The sequence below is a fragment of the Pholcus phalangioides genome, unplaced genomic scaffold, assembly GCF_987345545.1.
Source record: "Pholcus phalangioides strain wild (caught in Gottingen) unplaced genomic scaffold, Ppha-v1.0 ptg000001l_1, whole genome shotgun sequence".
Classification (NCBI taxonomy): domain Eukaryota; kingdom Metazoa; phylum Arthropoda; class Arachnida; order Araneae; family Pholcidae; genus Pholcus; species Pholcus phalangioides.
In genome coordinates this window covers 946,562-971,994 of record NW_028301594.1, presented here as the reverse complement: position 1 = coordinate 971,994, position 25,433 = coordinate 946,562, and the positions used below count along the sequence as shown (strand labels likewise).

The 25,433-nt window shown below is 37.6% G+C and overlaps 1 protein-coding gene across 2 annotated transcripts in view; it reads right to left on the bottom strand.

The window, feature by feature from the left end:
* The window catches only part of LOC149089634 (acetoacetyl-CoA synthetase-like), a 42,208-nt gene extending 19,949 nt beyond the window's left edge, over positions 1-22,259 (bottom strand). Inside the window, exons 1-8 of one of the 2 annotated variants that reach the window (XM_089232204.1) lie at positions 22,079-22,259; positions 20,072-20,196; positions 19,011-19,114; positions 18,760-18,877; positions 16,614-16,724; positions 12,975-13,072; positions 3,005-3,119; positions 293-374 (exon numbers count right to left, since the gene is read on the bottom strand). In XM_089232204.1, coding sequence (XP_089088330.1) covers positions 293-374; positions 3,005-3,119; positions 12,975-13,072; positions 16,614-16,724; positions 18,760-18,877; positions 19,011-19,114; positions 20,072-20,186 — 743 coding nt within the window. In that variant the 5' untranslated portion in view covers positions 20,187-20,196; positions 22,079-22,259. The remainder of the gene's footprint in view (positions 1-292; positions 375-3,004; positions 3,120-12,974; positions 13,073-16,613; positions 16,725-18,759; positions 18,878-19,010; positions 19,115-20,071; positions 20,197-22,078) is intronic. The other variant, XM_089232289.1, reaches the window with a different exon arrangement.
* Between the last annotated feature and the right edge of the window lie 3,174 nt (positions 22,260-25,433).

Genomic DNA, 25,433 nt, shown 5'->3' with positions numbered 1-25,433 from the left:
AAAAATGCCAGAGAGGCATAGATATCGTACTTATGTTTTCCGTTTGAAGTCAGCTATAAATTACGATTCATATCCACTTTCTCTCTCACTGGCTCTCTTAAGCTTAAAATATCTGTAATAATTACAGAGTGGTTTGATTTCTATAATTATTATAGGAATCAAACCACTCGAAAACAGCAAAAATTGACAAAAAAGCAGATGCTTGTTCATTTACGGAATGAAAAGAAGAGGTTATAAAATCAATTATAACTTGACTTGGTATAAAAAAAAACGAATTTTTGAAATGTCTTACCTTTTTCTAATTCCTGATATGTTTTCACTTCTAGATTCCGTCCTGGAAGGAACGATTACAACTTTTTCAAGACTTGGCAATCCTGTGAAAATATAATATATGTGTACATGCATGCCTCATTTCGATTTATTCTTGAACTACAATATATTACTGTCTTTTAACGTATATAAGGAACGCCAATCATTTTTTTTGGGCATGAAATTTTAAAAAAAATTTGAAAAGATATGTATTTAATACTATCCAATGAATAAGAAATCCCTCCTGTTTTTTGGGACTCAATTTTTTGGCAAAAACTGGTCCCTTATACACGTTGAAATACGGTATGTCACAAGAGACATTGAACCAGCTGGTCGGGGATGTAGAAAAAATTATTGATTCATTTCCCAGAGAGATTCTACTCCGTTTCCTTCACATATTCCACCTCATTTCCCTATCATGATAATTATACTCTGTCCAAAACGTATTTATTGACATTCTATCAATCAAAATGTCAAGTTATTCCTATCGAGTTCGACAAAAACTCTCCATGTCGCCAAAGTCTAGCCCAGGGGTGTCCATTCCGCGGCACAATTGCCAAAGTGGCAAGCGAACGCTTTCCAAACATTAAAGAAAGTTTATATTCCATTTTTCAATAAAAGAAATTCTCTCCAACTTTTAAATGAATGATGTTCTTGTAGGCTTCTAGTCCTATATTCAGTATTGTAGGCACTATTAGAACAGGATAAGATAACTTTCCATTCAATGCGTTTGTGTTCAATTTTTCATCTTTGGGCATAGGTTCTCTGAATGTCCCATGCTTACGAGATTCAAGATCGTCCGCATGGGAGAACGTGCATTGTATGATCCAAATCCACTCGTGCAGAGTGATCCAAAAGTCACGCAACTCGTTCTAAAATATTTTATTTTTAAAATTCTACAAAGAAATAAATCAAAAACCATATTGGTTTGAATAAAACATTTATGTATATGTTACTGTCAAAGTCCGAAATTGGCCAGATCGCGAATTGACCAATTTCGTTGTAAATTGACTTGGTCAGTGTCAGAATTTTGAGTTTTGGCCAGCCAGTTCGTAGCCGGAGAAGTCCGGTAACAAAAGAAGTGGTTCGAGGTCATCGCCAAGTTTGCACATTTTTTCCTAACAATTATGGTCACGTTAGCTAAATCGCGGTCTCAATTCGGAAATATTGTTTTTTTTCTTAAAAATTTGACAAAAAATTATATGTCTATTATTATTTTTATGGTTTTTCTCTCAAATTTCTCATTTTATTCTCTCGTCACATGAAGCTAATTGAATGCAGCTACTATGTACAGCCATGTATCGCACATTGGCGATGAAAAAAAAGTGGATTTTGTGCCTACCGGACCATCTTACATCAGCACGTCGCACTTTGCCCAGGGATCTATGACCACTTCACGAAGTGACCGGCCACAGCTCGAATCATTTCTGAAAATCTGACATAGGCCGCGTGTCGGGTTTTGGCAGTATAACATATACAAGGGAAAAAAAATTATTTCAAATTTCACAACGTGTGTTTAAAATGTGAGAATTTTTCGTGATTGTCAAGCGCAAATTCTTTTTGCCAGAGTTCTGGCCACTTATAATCTTTGAAGGCGAGTTCAACATTTTTCCCTCAACTTCACACATCCCACTCTGGCTCAGTAGAGCTATACGCCCATTTCGCCTGTGGTCCCCAACATTTCTAGTTTCGTGAAAACGGGACACCAATCGGAAAATTGTTGCCTTATTGGGCGCAGAAACATTTAAAAATCCATTTCTGAACGACTCAATAACGTCCTCAAATTGAAGTGTCGCAGTTTATCCCAAAACTTTGCATTTGCAATCAGCAAAAATTTGATAAATAAAATATTTTGTAACGTATGACATGACTTTTGGATCACCCTGTACAATTACATTATATATGACTGAATTCTCGGGGATGGGGAGGTGGGGGGGGGGTTAAGCCCTTTCACAACGGCCCATGCACCCCGAGTTCTTGGATTCCAGTGTCTGTGCCCAACATAGTGTAGGTAAGATGAGCCTGCTACCGATATACGAACATATACAATCTGCATTGAAATAGTTGAATTTGTGACAAATAAAAGCAATTTATAACTCATAAGTGACAAATTGGACATTTTTTATGAGAATAAGAGGACAGCCGCACAATATTTTGCAGAAATTTAGAAAATTATCTTTTCCCGTCCGGGACGTATGGTCTACGCAGACTGTCGGGAGCATCGAAATGATCTTGACTATGGCATGGCTTGGAAAGAGGATAGCCACTCCCTGATCTAGCGCTATCTTTCGTTGGTCACAGCCTTGATCTATAAGGTCGCAACAGATGTCGTTTCCATTTGATAGCTTGCATATTTTCACAGGTTGTCTACTTAGACAGTCCAAGTTCGCGATTAAAGTGTACCGCCAAGGAGTCTCCGTGCCACGATGGAACGGCGGAGTACCTTGAACCCCTTAAGCTACTTTTCACGTACAATATTCTGAAATATTTCACTGTAGCCATGAATTTACACGACAATCGCAACGAAAGGATGGATATTGTAATTATTTGCACCACGTACAATATATTATTGATTATTTTCCTGTTTGCCTCATATTATTATTTTTTTCGTGAATGTGAAAACAATTTTTGAACTTGAAAAAAAATTGAAAACTCTTTAAATCAATATTGTATTGATTTTTTTTTTTTTTTTTACCTTCGGCGATTTCTTTGATTTTCTGGAGCATTTGTTTCTCTTCTTGATCGTATTGAAACCGATCGACTGTGAACATTAACTTCGGATCGGTTTGATGGAACCTGTTCAGCACAGCCTGAGATATGATTGGAACAAAAGTGTTAGAGAGAAAAATATTATAATAATACGGGAAAACCCCTCTCTCTCTTAACGGACACCCTCCTCAGATGCGGTCACCCCTCTCTCTTTTACGGCTAAATCATAAATTTCCCTTCTATAATAAAAAAAATATGCATTTCAATCCATTATTAACGGTCACCCCCTCTTTTAAGGACGAATTTTCTTTGTCCCCGCTGGTGTCCGCATAAGAGAGGTTTTACTGTAACGCAGTTGTATTGTGTCCAATATCCAGCGAAAGCGTTCATTAAATGTTTGTTAGTTGTTTCCACTCAAACAAAATAAGAGCCATCTAGCGATTGTTTAAGTATCAACTCATATTCAAAATTTTTATGTAATTTAATATGAAAACTAAATAAATGGTTTGTATATATTAAAAAATGTAAACATAAGTTATTTGAACTTCAAATATAATATCTTTTTTATGCCAAATAATGTAATTTAATATTAGTATTTTTATGTTTCTAAATCTGCTTTTCAAGGGTTCTGTTGGAGGTAAGGATATGGACACCTTCGCGTTAGCTCAATCGAGATCTACGGTATTCGGGTGTGGCCAGCTTCAACCGTCGCTTTACTGGTGTTCGTAACGGTTTTTTCAACGGTTTTCCGTGCAAGTCAAGATGAATTCTTGCAATATCGCTGGTTCTAATACCAGTGATACTTTGTGTGTGCTGTGATCGACCAGTGTTTCTTCCCCCTCCCTAGTGCATACGTCTGCCCCATATTTTCCCTTTTTATAGGTTTCTGAATGCACTTGGATAGCGCGGATTTACAGCTGGAAGTGAAACAACGACACGCATTGACAGTGTGAATCCAGGAGAGGCTTCGACTATCATCGACTTTTTGTTCGAGTTGTGGTCATCAGTGGACAAAAGAACCCTCAACCTGTTTTGTATTTCAGTGTCGCGGATCGATCTGTGTTTTTCCGCTATCTACGGTTGTTTCTTTTGGGCGAGATATGTATGTTGTGAAGTGAAACCCGGTCCAGACCAGAGACGTGGCTCATCAGGGGTAAGTCTTTGCTTTTTGAGTGCTCACTTAAAATGCCCCTTCGTTGTCCCTATGCCGATCCGGCGGCAATCGCTGAAATTGTGGCTTTTCGCCGGATGGCAGAGAGTTTCGTTTTCGAGGGGAATCATAATTTTGAGACACTGACAGAGAAATTTCTGCCTTGGATTGAGAACATGTATGATTTGAGTAACGATGGCATTAGTGATGAATGTTCTGTGGTTGATCAATTGCAAAATCTGATAACATATTTTGTTGAGTTCAAAATGTCACATAACAATGATACTGTACTCAAAAAACTAATTAGTACAGGTTGTTTATTTTTTGGAGATCTTGAGGGTATTGATTGTGTTCATAAGCTGTCTAACAGCTTTAAGAAAACGCCTGTAAACTTGGTAACTGATCCTGGTCCCAAGTGTGCTAAATCAATTCGTAAGAGTAAGAAGGTAATGGCTGATAATTTATGTGTTAAAAACTCTGCTACAGGTAAAGAATTTGTGAATGGAAATGTTTCAAAGATAAATGATAAGGTAATCAGCCCAAATAATATTTATGATTGTGTCAAATCAATCGATAATTCTGTATATTTTTGTGATAAAAATGACTTTAATTTTGAAAAGAGTGTCAATGATATGAAACCATGTGATAATGTTAAGATGGTATTAATTCATGATGCATGTATCAACAAATCGAACGAAAATGTTATCAAATCAGTTAATGGTTCCATGTATGTATCAAACAGAGTTATTCATGATAATGATCATGACAAGTGTGGTGTAAATGAAAAGCTAGCATTTGATAATGATAATAGTAACCCAAAAGTCAATGTTAACAATACAGATGTTGTTGATGCTATAATTCTGGGTAATGTGGTCTGTAATGATGAACATGGTATCAATGATGTCAATGTAACCGATTGTTTGGTAAAAGAACTTGTCATGAATAATAATGTCACACTACTACCTAATTCTGATGTTGAGAAATTGAGTAAATTTGTTACTATCAGTGAAGGTTGTGATGATGATGCCAACATATCTGATAATTTGGTGAAGGCCTCAATCAATGGTTTCAGTAAAAAGCGTCATATTTCAAGTAAATGTAAATCACGTAAGCATAATGAAGCCCTTAAAAAGAAGTTGAAAAGATGTGTGTTATCCAAACTTGTGTCATCTCAATGCCCAGTGCCGAATGAGTGTGATGAGCCTCAGCAAAAACGATCGGACTCTGACACTGATACTGATCATGATGATCCGGCACTAGTAAATAGGATCACCAAGGAACTTTCCGACTGTGTTAAGTTATCTAATTCAACGGCTAATCCAGTTTTGCCATCTGTAACTGGAAATTCAGTGATCCCTGACGAAGGCAATGGCAACGAAAAAAGCAGATTCAACGTAGGAAAATTGAAAACCAAGAACTCTAAAAGTGACAAGCATGCTAACAAAAATATCATTGTTGCCAAGGCCCCTCCATCTAATGCATGTATGGCAAAAACTTCAGATCGTTATCTGCCGTCTCTTCAATCCAGGATCTCGAAAGAGAAACCGGATCCAGCACTTGGTTCCATGGTCACAACTGACGAGCCAGATAATCACCCAAAATTGACGAAGTCACAGAGATCAAAAGCTAGAAAAAAGGCAAAAAAGATGTCTACAAGAGCAAATGAGGTGATGCTCTCCACAGGAAATAACAACTCCACTGGAGCTACTGCTACCCCCATATTTGAAGATAAATCAACAAATGAGTTTGCAATCGCTTCAACAAGTCATCGAAGTCCAGTGAGAGACTCAGGTGGGGTTGGAGAGTGCAATGCAGAGTCGGATTCAGTGGAACCGAGTAGGGTAGAATCTAGAATTGACAATGATTATCCTAATGGTGACAACGATGAATTCACTCAAGTCAACAGAAGACGAAAAAAAGTTAATGTACCCCAAATTGTCTTATCCTCTTGGGGATCCAACTGGCTTGCAACCTTTCGAGATATAAAAAACAATTGTGAATTTGCTCCAGTGTCTAAAACGACAGAGAAGAACATTCTGTTAAATTTATTTAGTGAAAATGATCACAGGAACGTCACAAGGTTCTTGGACGATAACAGGTTTGAGTATCATACGTACCAAATGAATAGTGAAAGGTCCTTAAAATTTGTAATACGTGGTCTACCAGCAAATGTTAACCACTCTGACATCACCAATGACTTATCAAAACAAGGATTCGATGTGATAAAAGTATGCAATCTCAAAAACTATACTTCAGGAAGAGTACTCCCGCTCTTCTTGGTGGAAGTTCCGATCAACTCTAAAGAAATTGCCAACTTGGTCGACATCGACGGGGTTCCAATAGAGATTGAAAGATACAGAGGAAATCGTTTTCCCTTGCAATGCAGGAACTGCATGAAATTCGGACATACAAGTTATTTTTGCCATAATCAAGCCATATGCGCATTTTGTTCAGAAGGACACAGTACTAGAAGCTGCTTGGTTAAGGGAGATCTGAACAAGATAAAGTGTTACTTCTGTGGAGGCCCTCATACAGGAACGTATTCTAAGTGCCCTGCCAGACCTGCTTCCACAGGTGAATCTGGAAGAACCTTCATCTCCAAGCTTCCACCTTCGCTTCGAGATTTCCCCCTTCTAGGCAGCGTAGGAAATAACGTAGTTTTAGAACGAGGAAGGGACAGAAATGGGGGAAACAACTTTTCTGAAAATAAGTTGTCTACTAAAACGGAGTCAAATCCTTGGGTTAAGGCTAGTACAATCCCGTTGGTATTACAACGTTCTGTAGACGAAGTCTTAAAGGGACCACATATTCTTGGAATAGGCAAAGTGCATCTCACGGAAGCCGAACTGGTCGAGGAGCTGAACAGAAAGTTTAACGAAGCCGAGCAACAGAAAATATTAGATTACAAAAATAATCAATTTGGAATTAATTTCACAGATGTAATTCATGAATTCAACAAACATCTTAATAATCGTGATGATTCTTTCGGCGATCACATAGTTAAGCCGTCTAAACTTTCCAAATCTTATAATAATTCTGTAAACAGGCAAATGCCAGTACCTTACCTTGTCATTGATGAAACTGATGTCAATGATGCGTCTGTACATTCAGTTTGTATGTCTTCAACTACTAATGAAACAGTGGAGAATTCACAGAAGAACAACATCGAGAACTTTTCCAATGTTGTGCGAGAACTTTTGGTAAATATGGGCATTTCTGAAGATAAGGCTCATAACCTTATTCAAATTCTGATTGGTTTTATTTCAGCGCTCAAAAATTAATACACCAGTGTCAACTATCAGCAAACCGCTGAAAATTCTGGCATGGAATGCCACTGGGCTTAAACAGGAACTACAAGAATTCAAACAATTACTCTATGACCTACAAATTGATGTAGCACTGGTTTGTGAAAGTTTTTTAAAACCTTCTCATACTTCCAATATCTCTAATTTTATCTGTTTACGTGAAGACCGTCTACATGGAAGGGGTGGTGGAATTGCGGTGTTCGTTAAAAAGGACATTCCTCACCAAAAACTTTCGATTCCTTCTTCAACTGAAATGGAAGCTTTGGCAGTAAACATCTTCATCAACAGATCACCAATAACCATTTGTGCAATTTACAAACCACCTAATAACCATGTTGATATCAATCTCCTAAACTATCTCGTTAATATCAACAATCCGGTACTAATTGCTGGCGACTGGAACTGTAAAAGCCCTACATTCTTCAGCCATTCCACAAATAGACAAGGTAGAGTTCTAGAAAGATTTTGTAGGAATAATTGCTTGTGCATTCATTCATCGAACATTCCAACCAATTATCCTACTAGTCGATTTTATCGACCCGATGTTCTGGACTATGGAATCTCCAAAAACTTTAGGCACAACATCTTTTTCGAAACAACTGCCAAACTTAATTCAACTCACAACCCTATTATTTTCACCATCGATATAACTAGACCAAAGGATATTCCATATCAACTGGTTACCAACTGGGAAATCTTCCGCTCTACGCTGGAAACATTACCAGTGTGGAACTCAGCGGAATTGACGACAAACTGTATTGAAAATGCAGTAGTTGATGTGACTGAACAAATTAAAATCGCTATTCAAGCCTCTACCAGGAAGATTAAGGCAAAAGAAAACAGATTTGGCATTTCGGAAGAATTACGGGACAAAATCAGACTAAAAAACCGGGTCCGAAAACTCTGGCAAAGATTTAGAAGACGGTCTGACAAAACCACTCTAAACAGACTAGAAAAGGAAATAAGACAAGAAACAACTGAATATGTCAATGAGAGATTCACCCACTTCATTGAGGAGGCCACAGCATCCGATGGCTCACTTTGGAAGGCGTGGAAAATCTGTAAACGAAAATCTCCAGCGGTGGACAAAATTACAAACGAACAAGGTCAACTGTTGTATACAAATGAAGAGATTGTTGAAACGTTTGCTGATAACTATGAAAAGCAATTCATGCCAAACAGTCTGCAATCTCGAAGTATTGCTTCAGCTCATCATGGAAAAGTTCAAGAATTCCTGGATAGAGTTCGCTCGGATGCCTTGCGCGGAATGGGTGCTGCCGGTTTGACCAATGTTGACGAAATCAGGGGCATGATTAACAAACTCAAAACTAAAAAAGCTTCTGGTCATGATGAAATTTCAAATCTCGCTCTTAAAAATCTTCCTCTTTCTATCCTCAAATCATTCACTAATATATTTAATAGCATGCTTCAGACAAGCTATTTTCCTAATGTCTGGAAACTTTCTATTGTCAAACCTCTTCATAAATCTGGAACTGACCCACTTTTCTCTCAAAACTTCAGACCTATCAGCTTACTCAGTAACATTTCTAAAGTCTTTGAACGTATCTATATTTCACGTCTTGACGCTTTCCTGTCCTTCAACAGCATTCTTCGAAGTGAGCAGCACGGATTCAGGCGGGGGCATTCTTGCGTTACTCAGCTGCACAAAGTTACCGAGTTCGTGATGACTGCGTTCAACTACAAGGAACATGTCTGTGCTCTCTGTCTGGATATATGTAAGGCCTTCGACAAAACGAATCACACGACCTTATTATCCAAACTAATTGACCTGGGTTTGCCTGACTATTTCATCATCTTTTTAAACAGTTACCTTTCCAATCGAAGATTCCAAGTCAAAAATGGCAACTGTCTCTCAACTGTTAGACCAATAAGAGCGTCTGTCCCGCAGGGTTCTTGTTTGGGACCACTGCTCTTTGCGCTATACATCAATGACTTCCCAGCTCCTCAGCGCGGAATGCTTGGTCTATTTGCTGACGATGCCATCCTGTTGACCAATCACAAAAAAGGGAAAAAATGTATTGAAAATTTACAAGAATCAACTGAAGACGTTGAGGACTGGTGCCAAGACAACGATATAAAGTTGAATCATCAAAAATGTCAATATATTCTCTTCACAAGACGGTACAAGTTTCCAAGAACTCCCATATACATCGGCAATACGGTGTTGACAAGAAAACTCCAAGTCAAGTATCTAGGTTGTATACTAGATAAGTCGCTCTCATTTTCTCCTCAGGTGATGTACGTAAGAAATAAGGCCTCACAAGCAGTTGGGATGCTATCCAGAATCACATTCCCACAGGCCAGGCTAACGTTGAGGAATAAAGTAATTCTTTTTAAAACTATTATTCGTCCTATTCTGACATATGCTGCCCCAGTGTGGGCTCATGCCAGTCTTGCAAATATGAAACGTTTACAGACACAGCAGAACATCATTCTTCGTCAGTTTACCAGAGCCCCCTGGTATGTGAGAGGAAAAAACATCCGTAAAGATCTTGACTTACCACTAATCTTGGACTATATCAAGGAGCTTGCCAATGCTCATTTTGACAGGCTACGATCTTCTGAACACCCGCATCTTAGAGAAATTGTCTATTATGACCCTAGAATACCCACAGTACACTCTAGGCCAATGGACTTGCTGAGCGTGGATTGGGTGACGAATTGATGTAATTTGCAGAACATTTTCATGATTTTGATTTTTTTTTTTTTTTTTTTTTTTTTTTTCAAAACAATTTATCAATTTAATATCAGTTTTGTTTGATATTGCGGATGCTGTGATCGCAATTCAGAGGCATTTATATGTTTTTTTTTCGCAATTAATAATTTTTCTCATTTATTCATAATTTGAGCTTGCATAAAATGGTGCATTGGGTTCGTATCGTGTTGAAACTGATGTTATTACAATACAGAGATGGTATGTGTCATGTCTTCATTATAACTTTTTCTTTGACGTTCTTAATTATGGTTATATGACTGATGACGGCTCAACAGTACCTCAAACATCTCTGGTCAGTGTCTCTCGATTATGTAAATATTTATAATGTTGGGGTTTTTGGGTAGCATATCATCAGCTACTTCCCTTAAGACATTGCCCCCTTGTTCTTCGATTGTGTTGTGTTTTATCTCGATGAGCATTCATTTCGCGAAGATTTGTAAACAATACTCTCCTGGCTCATTCATTCTCTACACACACACATACACTACATACCTTACACACATGCACAAACTTGTCTTTTTCCTTCTCATACCACCCCTGGTGATCTGTAAGTCGCCAGACAGCCTGCAAAGGCTGGGCAGCGACGGAAACGTTCAATTCTGGTCTGGTCTGGATCTGCTTTTCAATGGCATTTATGATTCTCGCCACACACTGAGAGCAACAGGCTTACAGTGGTATAATTAATTAATTAATTGATTTATTCATTACACTGCACTCACTATGAAGGCTGGAAAAAACTCATAGTTAGGAAGGCAGATGGCAGCACTGCACATAACAAGCATTACACAGAAACAAACTTCACGTCAGAATCACAACATGCACCAATTTGTTAAAAGTTCCGCAGAGGAATATTGACGAGGTTTATGTGTGCTTTAGTGGTAGTATGGGTAGTCTGTTAAATCTGGAGTTATGAATTATCCAAAGTATGTACATGTGAGACACTGAACAATGGCCGTCTCTTACTTCAGCGCTCGATATATTTCCTAACACCTTTCCTAATCATTTTTTCTTGTTCTTCAAAAGTTACCCTCTCGTTAAAAAAACAATTAGGGCAGGGGTTATTTACTTTTTTTGCTCCACGGACCCACTGTGCCAAATGAAGGCCACGGACCCCTTTACAAAATAATATTCAGTACAGTAAATGTAGAAAATGGGTAGTGTTTTCTCATTCATGCTCACGGACATCCTGAAAAGACCACCAAGCTGTCCAGCCCGTGGACCTGTATTAAGAGCCACTTTTTTCCTTTCCAACAGAGCGCAACTCCGATCTATCGACATGGCAATTAATAACTGAATGAATTGCGCCAGAAGTGTGCGCGCCTATTGGTTTGAGGGCATCTCTAGTATTGTGCATGAATTTTTAGTGCTGCCATATATCTATTTTTCAACCAATGAGAGAAGTATAATGATTGAACATTTGTACCTTTGTAGACCTGTTGCTCTCTGTGGCGAGAGACGAAACTTTATAACGGAGAAATCGGCTCGATGTCGGAAACCACAGAAAACCCCAGAGAGGGTGCCTAGATTGTTTTCGCTCAACACAAACGATTTTTGAACCCTACAGAATAGCATTTTTTTTTTCTCGAGTACGTAGAGACATTTGTAACCATAAGGAATGGAAACAAATGTAGAAACTCTTCGTGACACCACATAAGAAATAGAAGATTGGGGGTGATGAAAACGTGATCATCCCTATCGTAACCTTTTGTGTGAAATGCAATAAATGAAAGTTTATGTTGTTAAGAAGTAAGCGTAACCTAGCGAATACCTCCCTACACATAGAAAATCTAGTTACAAACTGTTAAAACAATCAAATAAACTAGGAAAATATTTGTTTTGAAAAGTATAACCACTATGTGAAAATTGAAAGCCACTTCAGAAATGAGAATGTGGTCCCTCGAATTAAAAACTATCCAATGAGGCTCTCGCAGAGAAATAAAATCATTACATTCGGTCAGTTTTTCCCATACGCCCCAGTTTGGACGGATGCGCCCGAGTAACGCAGTGGTAAGATGCTTATCTACCACAATGAAAGTTACACTGGCAAGATCCACGGGTTCGAATCCGGGCAAGAGCAACGGAAACAAGTTCCTTACATATCGAGCCTGGGGCGACCACCGATAGATGACGCCTTCATTTCCCACCCAACTCCACTGGTTGGATATTGCCGTATGGCGGTATATGACCCGAGTTGGTGTGCGGTAAAGTATGTAGTGATTGGCAATGGAATAATCTATTTAATTTACTTTAATTAACAAAAACAAATCCCAAAAATCACTACAAACGCATGGCACGGACATAACACACGCGAGCAACAACGTGCCAAAACCACAACAAAAAACCAAGAGCCATATCACGACGGCTTTTACTTCTCCCCAACACAACGAGGAAAAATATTACATCCGGACGGCTTTGACTTCTCTAAGATATTTACAGGATAGTCCCTAGTGGTTGGCTGAAGTTGGTTTTCTGTGGTTCCCAACTTCGAGACGCAAATGCGAGCCGATCTCCCCGTTAAAAAGTCAGAGAGCAACAGTCCTACAAACAGTACAAATATTCAGTCATTACACGTCACTCACTTCACTTCTGAGATATAGATGGAAGCACTGAAAAATCATACACAACACTAGATACGCACTCGGACTGTTAGGTACACACACTTACACTTCCGGCACAACTCAATAGACCTGAGTTTTGCTCGGCATAAAAAAAAAAGGATAGTCCCTACAAGTAGTATAAACGGATGCCTTGATTTTCAAATTACCTGTGAACCAAGAAGAGGGAGCGTCCCGCTCCAAACTGCACCAATAGATGTGGTGCCAAGCATTGCGTAAATTGCCTCTTTCCGATTCGACATGTAACCTAGAAAAGAAAATTTACATGAACTTCATAGACATATTTTCCAAACGCCATATATCAAATATGAATGAATATGCATGTGAATTATTCACTCTTATCTGATATCAAATTTCTCAACCACTTATCTTAGAGCAGGGGGTTCTTAACCTCTTGTGGTCGCCCGACCCCTTGGGCCAATTAGACGAAGGCTATCCCGACTCTCTTTACAGAACAATATTTAGCTTATGGTAAGGCAAAAACAATAACTCACCATATTTTTACGTGTACAAGGAAACCTGCTGATTTTTTGAGCATTTGGAAAAAATTTGCATTAGACATTTTTTGATTGAAGGTATAAAAAAAAGAAGATACTTTTATGTATATATATATCTCTATGATGAATATATACACTGCTCAAAACAATTAGGGGAGCACATGGTTTTAACAAACTTACGCAAAGATGTATACCGATAAGTAACATAAAATGAATCATCCATAATTTAAAGCCTAGCAGGAAACGGAAGAAGAAAACTTCATATGCAAATCAAAGTTCATGACGTCAAAAACCAGAAAAAGGAGATAAGGTTTTACTGTCGTAACTGTGAAATTCGATTGCGCAGTATTTTTTTTTTGAGACAAGGTGACTTGAGGATGTCTCAACAACGTGACTTACCGGAATCCATGGCATGGCGTGTTATAGGCAGACTGGAATCCGGGCAAACACAACGTAGTGTCGCGGACGCTGTTGGAGTCGCCAGAAGTGTTGTTGTGGAATCGATTCCAAGAAACCGGAAATGTTAGACGTCGACCAGGGCAAGGTCGGCCACGCGCCACTACAGCAACTGATGACCGGTATATACGGTTAACAGCCCGTCGAAACAGAACATAGAATGCTACGCAGCTGCAAAGACGGTTGCTCTTGGCAACAGGACGAAGGGTGTCCAGCCAAACAGTACGTAATCGGCTTCATGATTCAATTTATGTTACTTATGCTCTATGCACGTAGGCCAATGGTCTGCATTCCGTTGACCCCACGCCACCGTGCGGCCCGAAGAAGATGGGCTGCTGAACATCGAGATTGGGAGCAACATGATTGGAGCCAAGTGCTGTTTACAGACGAGTCCCGATTCAGTCTGGAGTGTGACACCCGACGTGTTCTGGTATGGAGGGACAGGGGCACTCGAAATAACCCCGCATTCGTTCGTGAAAGGTCACAATACAGACGATTTGGTTGGATGGTATGGGGTGGAATCAGCATAGGCGGACGTACGGACCTGCATATCATTCGGAATGGCACTTTGACGGCCCGAAGGTATGCAGACGAGATACTGCGACCTCATGTCATCCCTTACGCTGGAGCCATTGGAGATTCCTTTGTTTTCCAGGATGATAATGCATAGAGCTCATCTGGTGGAGAACATGCTTGAAGCTGAAACAATACAGCGTATGGAATGGCCAGCGTGCTCTCCTGACCTGAATCCAATCGAGCATGTTTGGGACATGCTCGGACGACGCATTGCCGCGCGACCAAGACCGCCTGTTACTGTCCGAGACTTGCAGATTGCACTTCTTGAGGAGTTGAACAGTATTCCCCAAAGTCTGATCGATAACCTCATCGCATCCATGGCAAACAGGTGTGCAGCAGTCTTAGCTGTTCGAGGAGACCACACGCCCTATTAAAACTCATGCATCATGTCTAAACAGTACTTTTTTTTTATCGTTTACATGTAACCAAATTGTTGCCCTAAATCATCTTTTCATGTTTTTCCCATATTTTCAAAGAATTAAAGCTTAATTCCAAATTTTTTTACGTCTTTTTTCTGTATTGCGCATTGACACGCGTGTACTATCCATTGTATGCCAATACGTGGCTGTCTCGCACGGTTTTCTTCACTGTTTTGCTTGCTCCCCTAATTGTTTTGAGCAGTGTATATATATATATTCTATATTCTATTATATTATATTACTTCTCTATGATGAATATATATATATATATATATATTCATCATAGAGAGGTAATTACCCCCCCCCCATGCACACATACACACACATGATGAAAACCTCAACACTGAAATAAAAAATTATATAACATAGCCCCCGGGCTTACAAATTCCTCTCTAAACCAACTCCCCACCCCCCAGACAGAATCTCTGAAACCTCCCTTGCTCTAATATATGATAAATCACAATCAACTGCACCAACTAGCTCATTATTATCATCAGAGTCACTCTCATCGTAAATTGCAAGGAATTGAGTAATTTGTTAATATCCCTAATACTATCCGTGTATACGGTACCCTCCTATCTTCAGTACACAATTTTTGAAAAAGAAGGATTCCTTATACACGTTAAAATACGGTAATTGCTTTCTGATCCAAGCTTACGGACCTCCCCCCCCCCCCCCCCACCCGAAACCTCTCGAAGGACCCCAAATTGTTCGTGGACAAGTAGCCTTTCTTCCGATTTTCAGTGGGCGCGAAGTAAAGGGGGAATAGGTAAACGTGTTCGATGAGAAATCAGCTCAACAAATAAATATCTGGGGTGCGTCATTACTAAAATAAAAGACTTTTAAGAAGGCGAGATATCTCGTCGATGCCAATGAGAGTTTTAGAATCCCTATCATAAATAGGATAGAGGAATCATCAAATCATAAAATATCAAATGTTATCAAAAATCATCCCCGAAATCATTCCAGTGAAAAAAAGAAAAAAAAATTTACAAATTTTACGACTTGTATTGTATTTGTACATGGAGATTACAAATCTCCACCTGTAGTTTTTCAATCAATCACCTGTAGTTTTTCTCACGAACTACTCATCCGAGCACAGCCAAATTTTCAGGATATCTTAATGAGACTATGGTAGAAATATTTACGAAATAAACAAAAAAAGTTCAATTTTTGACCACTTATGAAAAAGTGGCGCTTTTTTATTGCATTTTCCTTTTCCCCCACGGAACATATAGCGTATATATCAAGTTTCAATGAAACACGTCCACCTGAACGGGCCCTACAAAGGTCTGAGTAATTTCAGTATACTGACACTTCTCAGAACAATAAAGCGCCCAATGCGATGGAAATATTCCATCGAAACCTGGTATATATATATATATATATACGTTGGAAAATTGGAAAATTCAGTTAAAAAAAGTGTCACTTATTCACCTGGTGGTCAAAAATTGAACTTTTTCTAATTGCATAAATCTCTCTCCCATGGTCTCATTAAGATATCCTGCAAATTTGGCTGTGCTCGGATGAGTAGTTTTTGAGAAAAACTACTGAGAGTACGGGAGCTTTAATTACAATCACCCTGTGCATCTAAGATTTCTTGAAAATTCATTCAATGAGATAACATAAGGAGTTGTTATATATATAAGGTGTTCCCGATAATAAATAAATTGAATCAATCACAAAATTGTTTGCGTTGGGAATGGTTTTGCATATATAACCCCTATTTTTCATCCCAAAAAAAAAAGTGTTTACATTTTAATTAGCTATAATTCAGCTTTAATTTGGTTGTTAAGTTATGGATTTGGATTTTATTCAATTTAAACGGCTGGTTTCTTACAAACAACAGTGTCTCCTTTCTTAATTCCAAGTTTTCTCATCGCAGCACCATACCGGCAGGTTTCTTCGTATACTTCGGCATAAGGTATTTTCTCGGCCTCTCGGTCTTCCCCTGCGATAATGATAAATAAATATAGCTCGGTGAATCAAAATACAAATCATTTGATATTGCTTATTGTGAAATTATGAGACTCTACCCAGTTACAGTAAAACCCCTCTTTTGCGGGCATTCGCAAGGAAAAAACATTTGCTGAAGAGGAGGGTGACCGTAACAGAGGGGGTTAGTATTGAAATTTTATACAAATACAAATACAAATACAACGCCACAACAGGCAAAATGCCCAACGAGGTGGCTGATAAAAAGATGCCCATAAAAATATGGATGTCATATGTTTCAAAAATACAGCAACCCCATTAAAAATGCAATTAACACAAATTATAAACAATATATACACATGATAAAATATTATACAATGCCCATAAAGAATACTTATGGTTGTCTTATTCTAAGAATGGATAGCTTCTCGATTTACCCCAACATGTTTATCGTATTTCTTTTTAAACGTGTAATACGTTTCTTTTAATACGTGTTTTGATACGTATTACACAGTAAAATTTCTCCTACACACCTCAGATGCGGTCACTCCTCTTCTACGCCCAAATAATAATTCCCCTTTGTATTATAAAAGTATGCATTTCAAACCGCTGATTAACGGTCACTCCTCTTGTACGGACGAACTTTTGTCCCGCCGGTGTCCTCAAAAGAGAGGTTTCACTGTATGAACAATAACTGAAATGGTTCTTATTTGAATGTTTATAAATTCTGACAATTTGAGATGCTTTTAAAGTCATGAAAATACGTTGTTAGAGATAAGATAGTTATATTATAAGATAGTTAATAGATATGCAATTAAAATTACAAAAGGAATATTATACAAAGTCTATATTATACTGAAATTGCATCTTTTGAGAAAACTGACCAATCGACTTGGTAGGTTTTGCTGAGTATTCCAGCTACTTAAGCAATGCATTTTAAGCTTCGAGACTGAAGCCAATGAATTTCCGTCCTTGTGTTTGCAGGAAAATGTATTTAAGTAATTCATTTACAAGAGCACAAACTCCAATTTTACGTTTTTCACTCTATATCCGATGACATCAATTTTTTTTTCTCTTAGTGATAGAGAGCGACGGTTACTAGAGCTGGCAATATTAAATAGCATGGTAATAATGTAAAATATACGAGAACAACCACCCAACATGTGAATTCAAATTATTAATGGACATCAGGGTTGCGAAACATTAACTTCAAGCCAAAATGTTTCAAAAGTAGCCAAATATAAAAAGATTAAACAAATATGGGTTCCCCCCTTAGGTACGGTCACGCGGACACCATTTTAATCTCTTTTTTTTCTATTGGACTAAAATTCTTATACGGATACAAAATTTGCAATTTTGGTATTAAACTTTTGCTGCCATCCAGTGATAATAAATAATTCGAACCAAAATTGCAACTTTTATATCGGTATAAGAGTTTTAGTCCAATGGAAAAAAAAAATGATTAAAATGGTGTCCGCGTGACCGCACCTAAGGGGGACCGTTCGAAATACATTATTCAAATAGGCTTTTTGCCGGGATATTTTTATTTGGCCGTAAAACAGGGTTGACCGTTAAGAGGGATTTCACTGTATGTGTTGCAGTATAAAGTAATGATGCACTTATATCTCATATACCAGGGGTTCTCAAACTGTGCGCCTCCAACATTTGTCAGGACCACCGCGGAGGTTTTTTTGAAAATATTCTTTGCTAAACAGCTCTAGGTAGCAGGCGGAGCTCACGGATAAGCATTGAATAGAGAAAAGGGGCACCTCGGGGTGAAAAAAGTTGGAGAACTCCTGTCATATACAGTGAACTCCTTTAAATGACAGCTTCTCGGCGTTCAGCGGAGGTGAATACAGGTTGTATGGCACAGGTTGCAAAACACATTTCAGGGGCATTCAGGGGATTTTGTTCTCTTCTCGTTATTTTGTCTTGCTTATTACACTCGGAAAATTATTACTGTTCGATACATTCTTTGATTGCTCTCTCTGCCTATGTTATTTAAGAAGAAAAATAAAATTTACACAGAATGAAACTTGAATATATAATACCTGCAGCAATTAAAGCTAGATGATCGTCCCTGTATCTGAGTAAGTTCTCTGCGTAATTCAGCTTGGCACCGTGAAACCATAAATGCGTATCCTCCATCTTAGCACCTTCGGGTAAAATCTAATTTTTGCATAAAAGAAAAAAAAATACTTGAATAACTTCTAGCTCATGTACGAGCTATTGCAATTCCAATGAACTGCATTAGTAATCGATGTCCTCAGTTTTAAAACCTGACATCAAATGTATACTATACCTCGTCGTATTTCTTGGAGCAGATGACGTTCGACATATCCCATATCTCCGACCAGAATATACGATAGTTCTCGACGGACCATTGGTGAAGGTCCCAGTAATCATCTGGTAACAACCAAAAAAATAATCCATGCTATATATATATAAACATCACTCATTTTTTTATTCACAATCTATAACAATTACACGTTTCTTACAATTATTTTGACAATTACAGAACTTTTACAACCATGAGTTTAATTTACATTTTGCAATTTGTGAACTACACCCTAAAATCATTGGCGATAAATGCTGAAAACGTCATATACAGGGTGTGCTGTAAGTGCTGTTTTGCTGCCTTTATGTCATCAACCGTCCGTCGTAGAGGGGGGGGGGGGTATGGTTTTAATTCAATAAATGCTCAAAAGTGTTCAAAAATTACTCTGTTTCAGTTTTGAGAGTGGAAACACATTGTCACAAAATAAAAAAATCTAAATTTTGTAAGTTCCCCCTGCGCTGTCACTTAGAAAGTAGTCGCCCTGTCTCTCCTGAGGACAACAAAAAGATTCCAAGTTTCTAAGTGCAATATTCGCTAAAATAATCGAATTCAACAAACGAAGAAAAGGACAGCATAAATAAGGGAAAGGACCGTTCTCCGTTAGCTTTTGCTGTTCTTTCAAAACTTTTCTCCGATTTTTGAGTTCAAATATCTAAGCGAATTAGAACCTAGTCCTTAATGCACTCAGAACTACAATGCACTTCGAAACATGGAATTTATTTCTGTTTGCCACAGGAAAGACAAGGCAACAATTTTGCAATTGAAACTTAGAGGACAGGGGGACCGTATAAAAATGTAGATTTCTTTATATTGTGACACATTGTAATCCCACTCTCACAACGGATACAGGGTAATTTTTGAACGCCTTTTGAGCATACCTCTACGACGAGCGGTTGATGAGATAAAGACTGCATCAGCACTTACGGGTCTGCATTTCCAAATCACATCATCTTTTCGAAGAAATGTTATTACTGAGTTTATTACAGAGAATGAAAAATACTTTACACAAAGTGTGAACATATTACCTATTTTGACGTTGTATTTTTTGCTGATAAGACGACAGAACTCTTTCACCAATTTGCCAGAATCTTCTGATGGCTCCCACAGCACCGGGACGTTTGCAAAATCCTTCTTATGCATTCCTGTCGATCTGAAAATACAACCACATGATGTATTTTTCTTTAAGTGAACTATAGAGAACAGTGTTCTCTACAACCTTTTTGCAACTGCTGACCGGCGAAAGAAGTTGAACAATTTCGCGGGCGGGCGGACGAAAATGTAAGAAATGATTTGTGGGCCGGCAAAATAAAATTAAATAAATGGGATAAATAAGTTGTGCGCGGGCCAGCAAAAAGGAAAAAATAATTTGCGGACCTTCGCAAACTCAATAAATGAGAGAAATAATTTGCGGACCAGCAAATATAAATAAACAGGGGGAAGAAATTTGAGTTCCAGCTTAAAATTTAAAAATATATAGAAAAATTATTTGAGGACTAGCAAAAAAAAACTGAATAAATGAGAAAAATTATTCGTTTGGCCTCTCGACCGTTAAAAAATAAATACAGTCGAGTACACTTATATAAGATACGGTTGTAATTCCCAAATTTTTGCCGATTCACTTCCGTATATTTTCGCCTCTATTATTACATACTCCGCTTAAAACATGCACTGCGGATATAACATACCTAAAAAACACTCCCTAAACCTAGAAAATTATTTGAATATAAAATACTGAAAACAAAAATCTGGAGAAATGTAGCCAAAAATTGTGTGTGTGTGTGTGTGTGACTCATTTGTTCAACATGTATAATGTGCAAGTGATATCTTGAATTTTTTTTCAACGAATATTGAACTTAGAAATGTGAAAAATGTTTTGTTGGCATCAGGAGATTGCCACAGGGTAACAGCTTTCGAACTGGGTTTTCGGATCCAGGGTGTTCATATAAAAAGTTTGATTTTTTTTTTCATCTTAATAACTATACATCCCCCTTGCAACATGAATGACGTATCTGAAATTCCTGACTTCGCACATTTATATTCCACAAAAATAACTTTAATATCTGTCACCATTTTCATGCTCTATCCCATTTTTAAAACCGTCAGTCGAGCTGGACACTCCGTATTCACTAATATGAAATGACGATTATGCATGTAAACGTAAATGCGATTATTTAGTATGACTTATCAACGACGTTTGGGTATTATGCATTAACCAACGATAAAATAAATAAATTTATTAAAATTTATTCCTTTTATACTTTTATCATACTCATCAAAACTATCGGCGATTACGCATATTAACCGGATTTATCACATTTATCACTTATTAATTATTCCCTCTATAATCGATCAGATTCACAAACAAAAATAGATTTTAAGCTTTAAAGTTACGTTGGAATGACACAGAATCTGATGCAATCTGACCATACTGAAATTATTACTCTTTATTCACTCATGAATAAATAGGCTTAATATGTTTTTATACAGTAAAACCTCTCTTTCCCGGATACTAGCAAGACGAAAAAAATTCGTCTTTAAAAGAATGATGACCGTTAATCAAGGGGGTTTGAAATGCATACTTTTATTAGGCCGGTATTATACTATAAAAGTTTGATAAAATCCCTTTTATAAAACTTGAAAAATCTAACCAATAAAGTTATTGGCTACATTCTAGAAAATGCAACCTGTGACCTTATTGGCTGCATTTTTCAAGTTTTATAAAATGACTTATATCAAACATTTATAGTGGAATTCCGGCCTTATACAAAACGTAATTATTATTAGGCCGTAAAAAGAAGGGTGATCGCATCTGAGGTGTATACGTTAGGAAGGGTTTTATTGTATTTCCTCCTGTGTGAAATTTTATGTTTGCTCTTCATAAGTAAGAAAGCTGCACTTCTTTATTATTTCTTTGTGGAAATTATTCACAGATTCAAATATTTATTTCCCGAAAAAAGAAGTTTGGAACATTTTCTCACTTTTTCGTACAATTACGGGAGCAAAAGAAAAGCATAAAATTAAGACTGACTTACCTCCTAAAAATAATTAGAATCGTTTCTTTTTCTATGGTTTGTAATTATTATGAATGCGATTTTCTTATTTTATCCACATTCGATCTTACTATAACGTGTTACACACATGGCCTATTCTTTTTATTTTTGATCAATGTTCTTTAGGCCACAACCTTGAGCTGAAGTTCCCGTTATCTAAGAAATACTAAAGATAATACAAAGACAAGAAGCCTCTTCCTTAAACAGAGAGTGATAAACAAAGTGTAATTTCATGTTTACGATACATCTCTGATAAAAAAAAAAGTAGTGAAAGAGAAATATCGTATATGAATTTCCAAATTACTGATAATATTTCATTTCCCTTATGTTTACAAACCACAACGGAAAGGTTGGTTACGTCGTAACAAATCATAGAGATTATCATGGACTTGAGAACTAACTACCCTTCGGAAAAGTACGGTTTCTTGATAGCATTTTCTCACATTTGAAGTACTTTCAAACTTTCTGATTGTAGTGAATTTCCTAAGCTTCCAAAATGCGCACGCTCTTAAATAGTGCTAGAAAAAAGAAAACAATGTTTTGCTTTCTTTTCCAAAATTTCCTAGAAGATTTTCGTGATATAAGCCTGTGTTCTTTCTTCAGCCGCTGGTGTCCGTGGGTATTTCTTACCAGTCGACGAAAAATTTCAAGAAATTCGTGTAGCAGCAACACGATTTTATAGGGGTTTTAATTTCAAATACTAAACCGCAGGCTACTTTAACTGAAAGAAATTTAAACTGGTGGGGCCACTGTGGGAAAAAAGGGGCACTCAAAGGCATAGTTGTCCCCGGGGTGAAAGGTGTATAAGCTCCCTATCCCCTGAAAATTGAATTCCTGAAGTGAAAAGAAAATTTTTAAATGTTTTTTTAAAAACGGAGATGTTTCTCATAGGAAAGCATGGGAAGCCACGGTTTGTTTGGACTTACTTGGTCCCTTTAATAGAGCGATCACTGGCTTCATCTGGCAGCCCTGATTCCGATACTTTCTCAAAGGACATTTCAGAACCCTTCTGGCCAACAATGCTTTTCCCCATTCTTAATGTATGTCCGCTGATTTTTGACTTTTTAATTTATTTTTGACATGTTTTTTGCAATATCTGTAAAATATTCCCTATACTTTCTGTATTCTTGTAACTTTATGTATAATTCATGCTTCATCTTGCTTATAATCTGAAGCTCTGTAATTTTTTTCTAGTATTTTATTTCTTCTACATAGTTTTTTCATTGTCATTTTTTCGTCGGGGAACAAGGGTTGGCATTTTTAATGCAATCAGGCATAGCCACTCTTTTCGAACCATAAAGAGGGGTTTCCCCTGATGACGCCCCACTCACTGCATAGGCTCTATTTCACTCTCATAAAATTCCATCTTGTATTAATTTTTTCTTCAAAATCACAATCGTTCGTCGTAAAGGTATGGTGTTTCAATTTAAAAAAATGCTCAAATGTGTTCAAAAATTTCCTTGTACCAGTTTTGAAATTGGAATTACAGTGCGTCACAAAATAGAAATATTAGTTTTCATACGGTCTCCCTTGTGCTCTAATTTTCAATTACAAAGCTCTTGCCCTATCTTTTCTGAGTCCAAAAAAGTAAATGCTTTTAATTACAATATTCGCTGAGATATATTCGAATTCAAAAATCGGTGAAAAGTTGGGAAAGAATAGCATAAATGGGGAAGAAACATTCTCCGTCAGTTTATGTAACAAAACATTGAAATATTTTGGGTATTAATGGTGTTTTGCCTCAATAGAAATGGAACATAAGTACGAACACTAATTGAAAAAAAAACAACTTTTGCAAAGCGAATTTCATGTGCTACATTTCTATAAGAGAAAGTTAAAAGATAAGTTGTCAAAATGTCTGCATAATTCAAGATTTTTTAAGACTCAAAAAATTCAGTTTTGGTCATAATTTCAATTTTTCCTGAATAATCAGTCAACATGTTGTAATTATCACAAAAAATGAGTAACTTTGCCTGGTTTTAATTTATACAAAAATTGCCACGTTTTTAAGACAAATAAATTCAATTGGTCGAATGGTCGACGCGTTTCGGCTGGCGAACTCTTCGGACGACCAGACGTAAACATCACTCTTCATTCGTGTGAGTTCTGACCACGAGGTCCTGATGACGGCTCTCCATTGAAGAGCTGAAACGCGTCGACCATTCGACCAATTGAATTTATTTGTCTTAAAAACGTGGCAATTTTTGTATAAACATGTTGTAATTTCTTTTCCATCTCGCACCCCCATTCAGGATCCAATGGCTTAAAGGCTGATAATTTTTATTTTCAGGGTTTCTCTCTCTCTCTCTTTACGTTTAGCTTTTTTTGGAACGAATTGAAAATATCGGTTATCACCAATTCTCTCCAGAGTGATCATAGGCAGAATATGATGTGAATATTGTCAAGTGCAAATTTCATTTGTTTGGAAAGTTCCCCCCACCCCTCCGCTTTTTCTAGTTTTTCCTTGACATCTTCGAAACCAATGTGAGCAACGCATCTGCTTATACTTTTAGTAGAGATGAAGCATCAAGCCTCTCTATTGTTCTGCAAATTTTTGTTTCAATGCTTGATATAATTCTGACTTCAAGATTAAAAAGTTACATTCCGATAGTTTTTTCATTGCAATTTTTCCTGGGAGAGATTCAATATTTTTCTTAGTTAAAAATTCTTATGAATTTTACATCTTGTTCCATTGCCGGAGGGTTGGCAGCCTCCTTTTCACTTCACAACATGTCTTGTTTATTTCGTCCCACTTCATCAGAGTGCTATGAAAAGTGGCAAGTGAAAGCACCAGCTTACTGACGAATTTAACAATAATAAAGCAACAAAATACAAAATAATGCGATTCATCGAGTACCCTCAGACAACTTAGTTACATTTCAGAACCCTTCTGGTCATTTTCTATTTCCCCCTCCCCGCTCCTCCTTTACCATGTGCCGACAGCTCTTCCTCCACCCCTATGCGATTTTCTGTCCGTAGTCGCGATTCTTATAACTCGTACCTCTTCGTATCACTATGTGCTCGGCCCACGGCGGGCAAAAAAAATCTTCAGCGACAATCTATCGAAGTTATTCTTTTCAAAGCCGTCTCGACAGCATTATCTGTTTTCTGTGGTTTTCTAACTTCGAAGTGAGAACGTGAATCGGTCTCACATTTGAAAAGCTTAGACAAACAAGAAAGGCTTCTGCCATTTTTACTTCGGAGAATAGATTTTCGGAAGCGAAACACGCATAACTCTGGCATCATCAATACTTCACAATCACACACATTTGCACTTTCCGGCATACACCTACTTCTTGGAAATCACGGTTTTCGAGATCCAAGGTGTAGGTAGGGT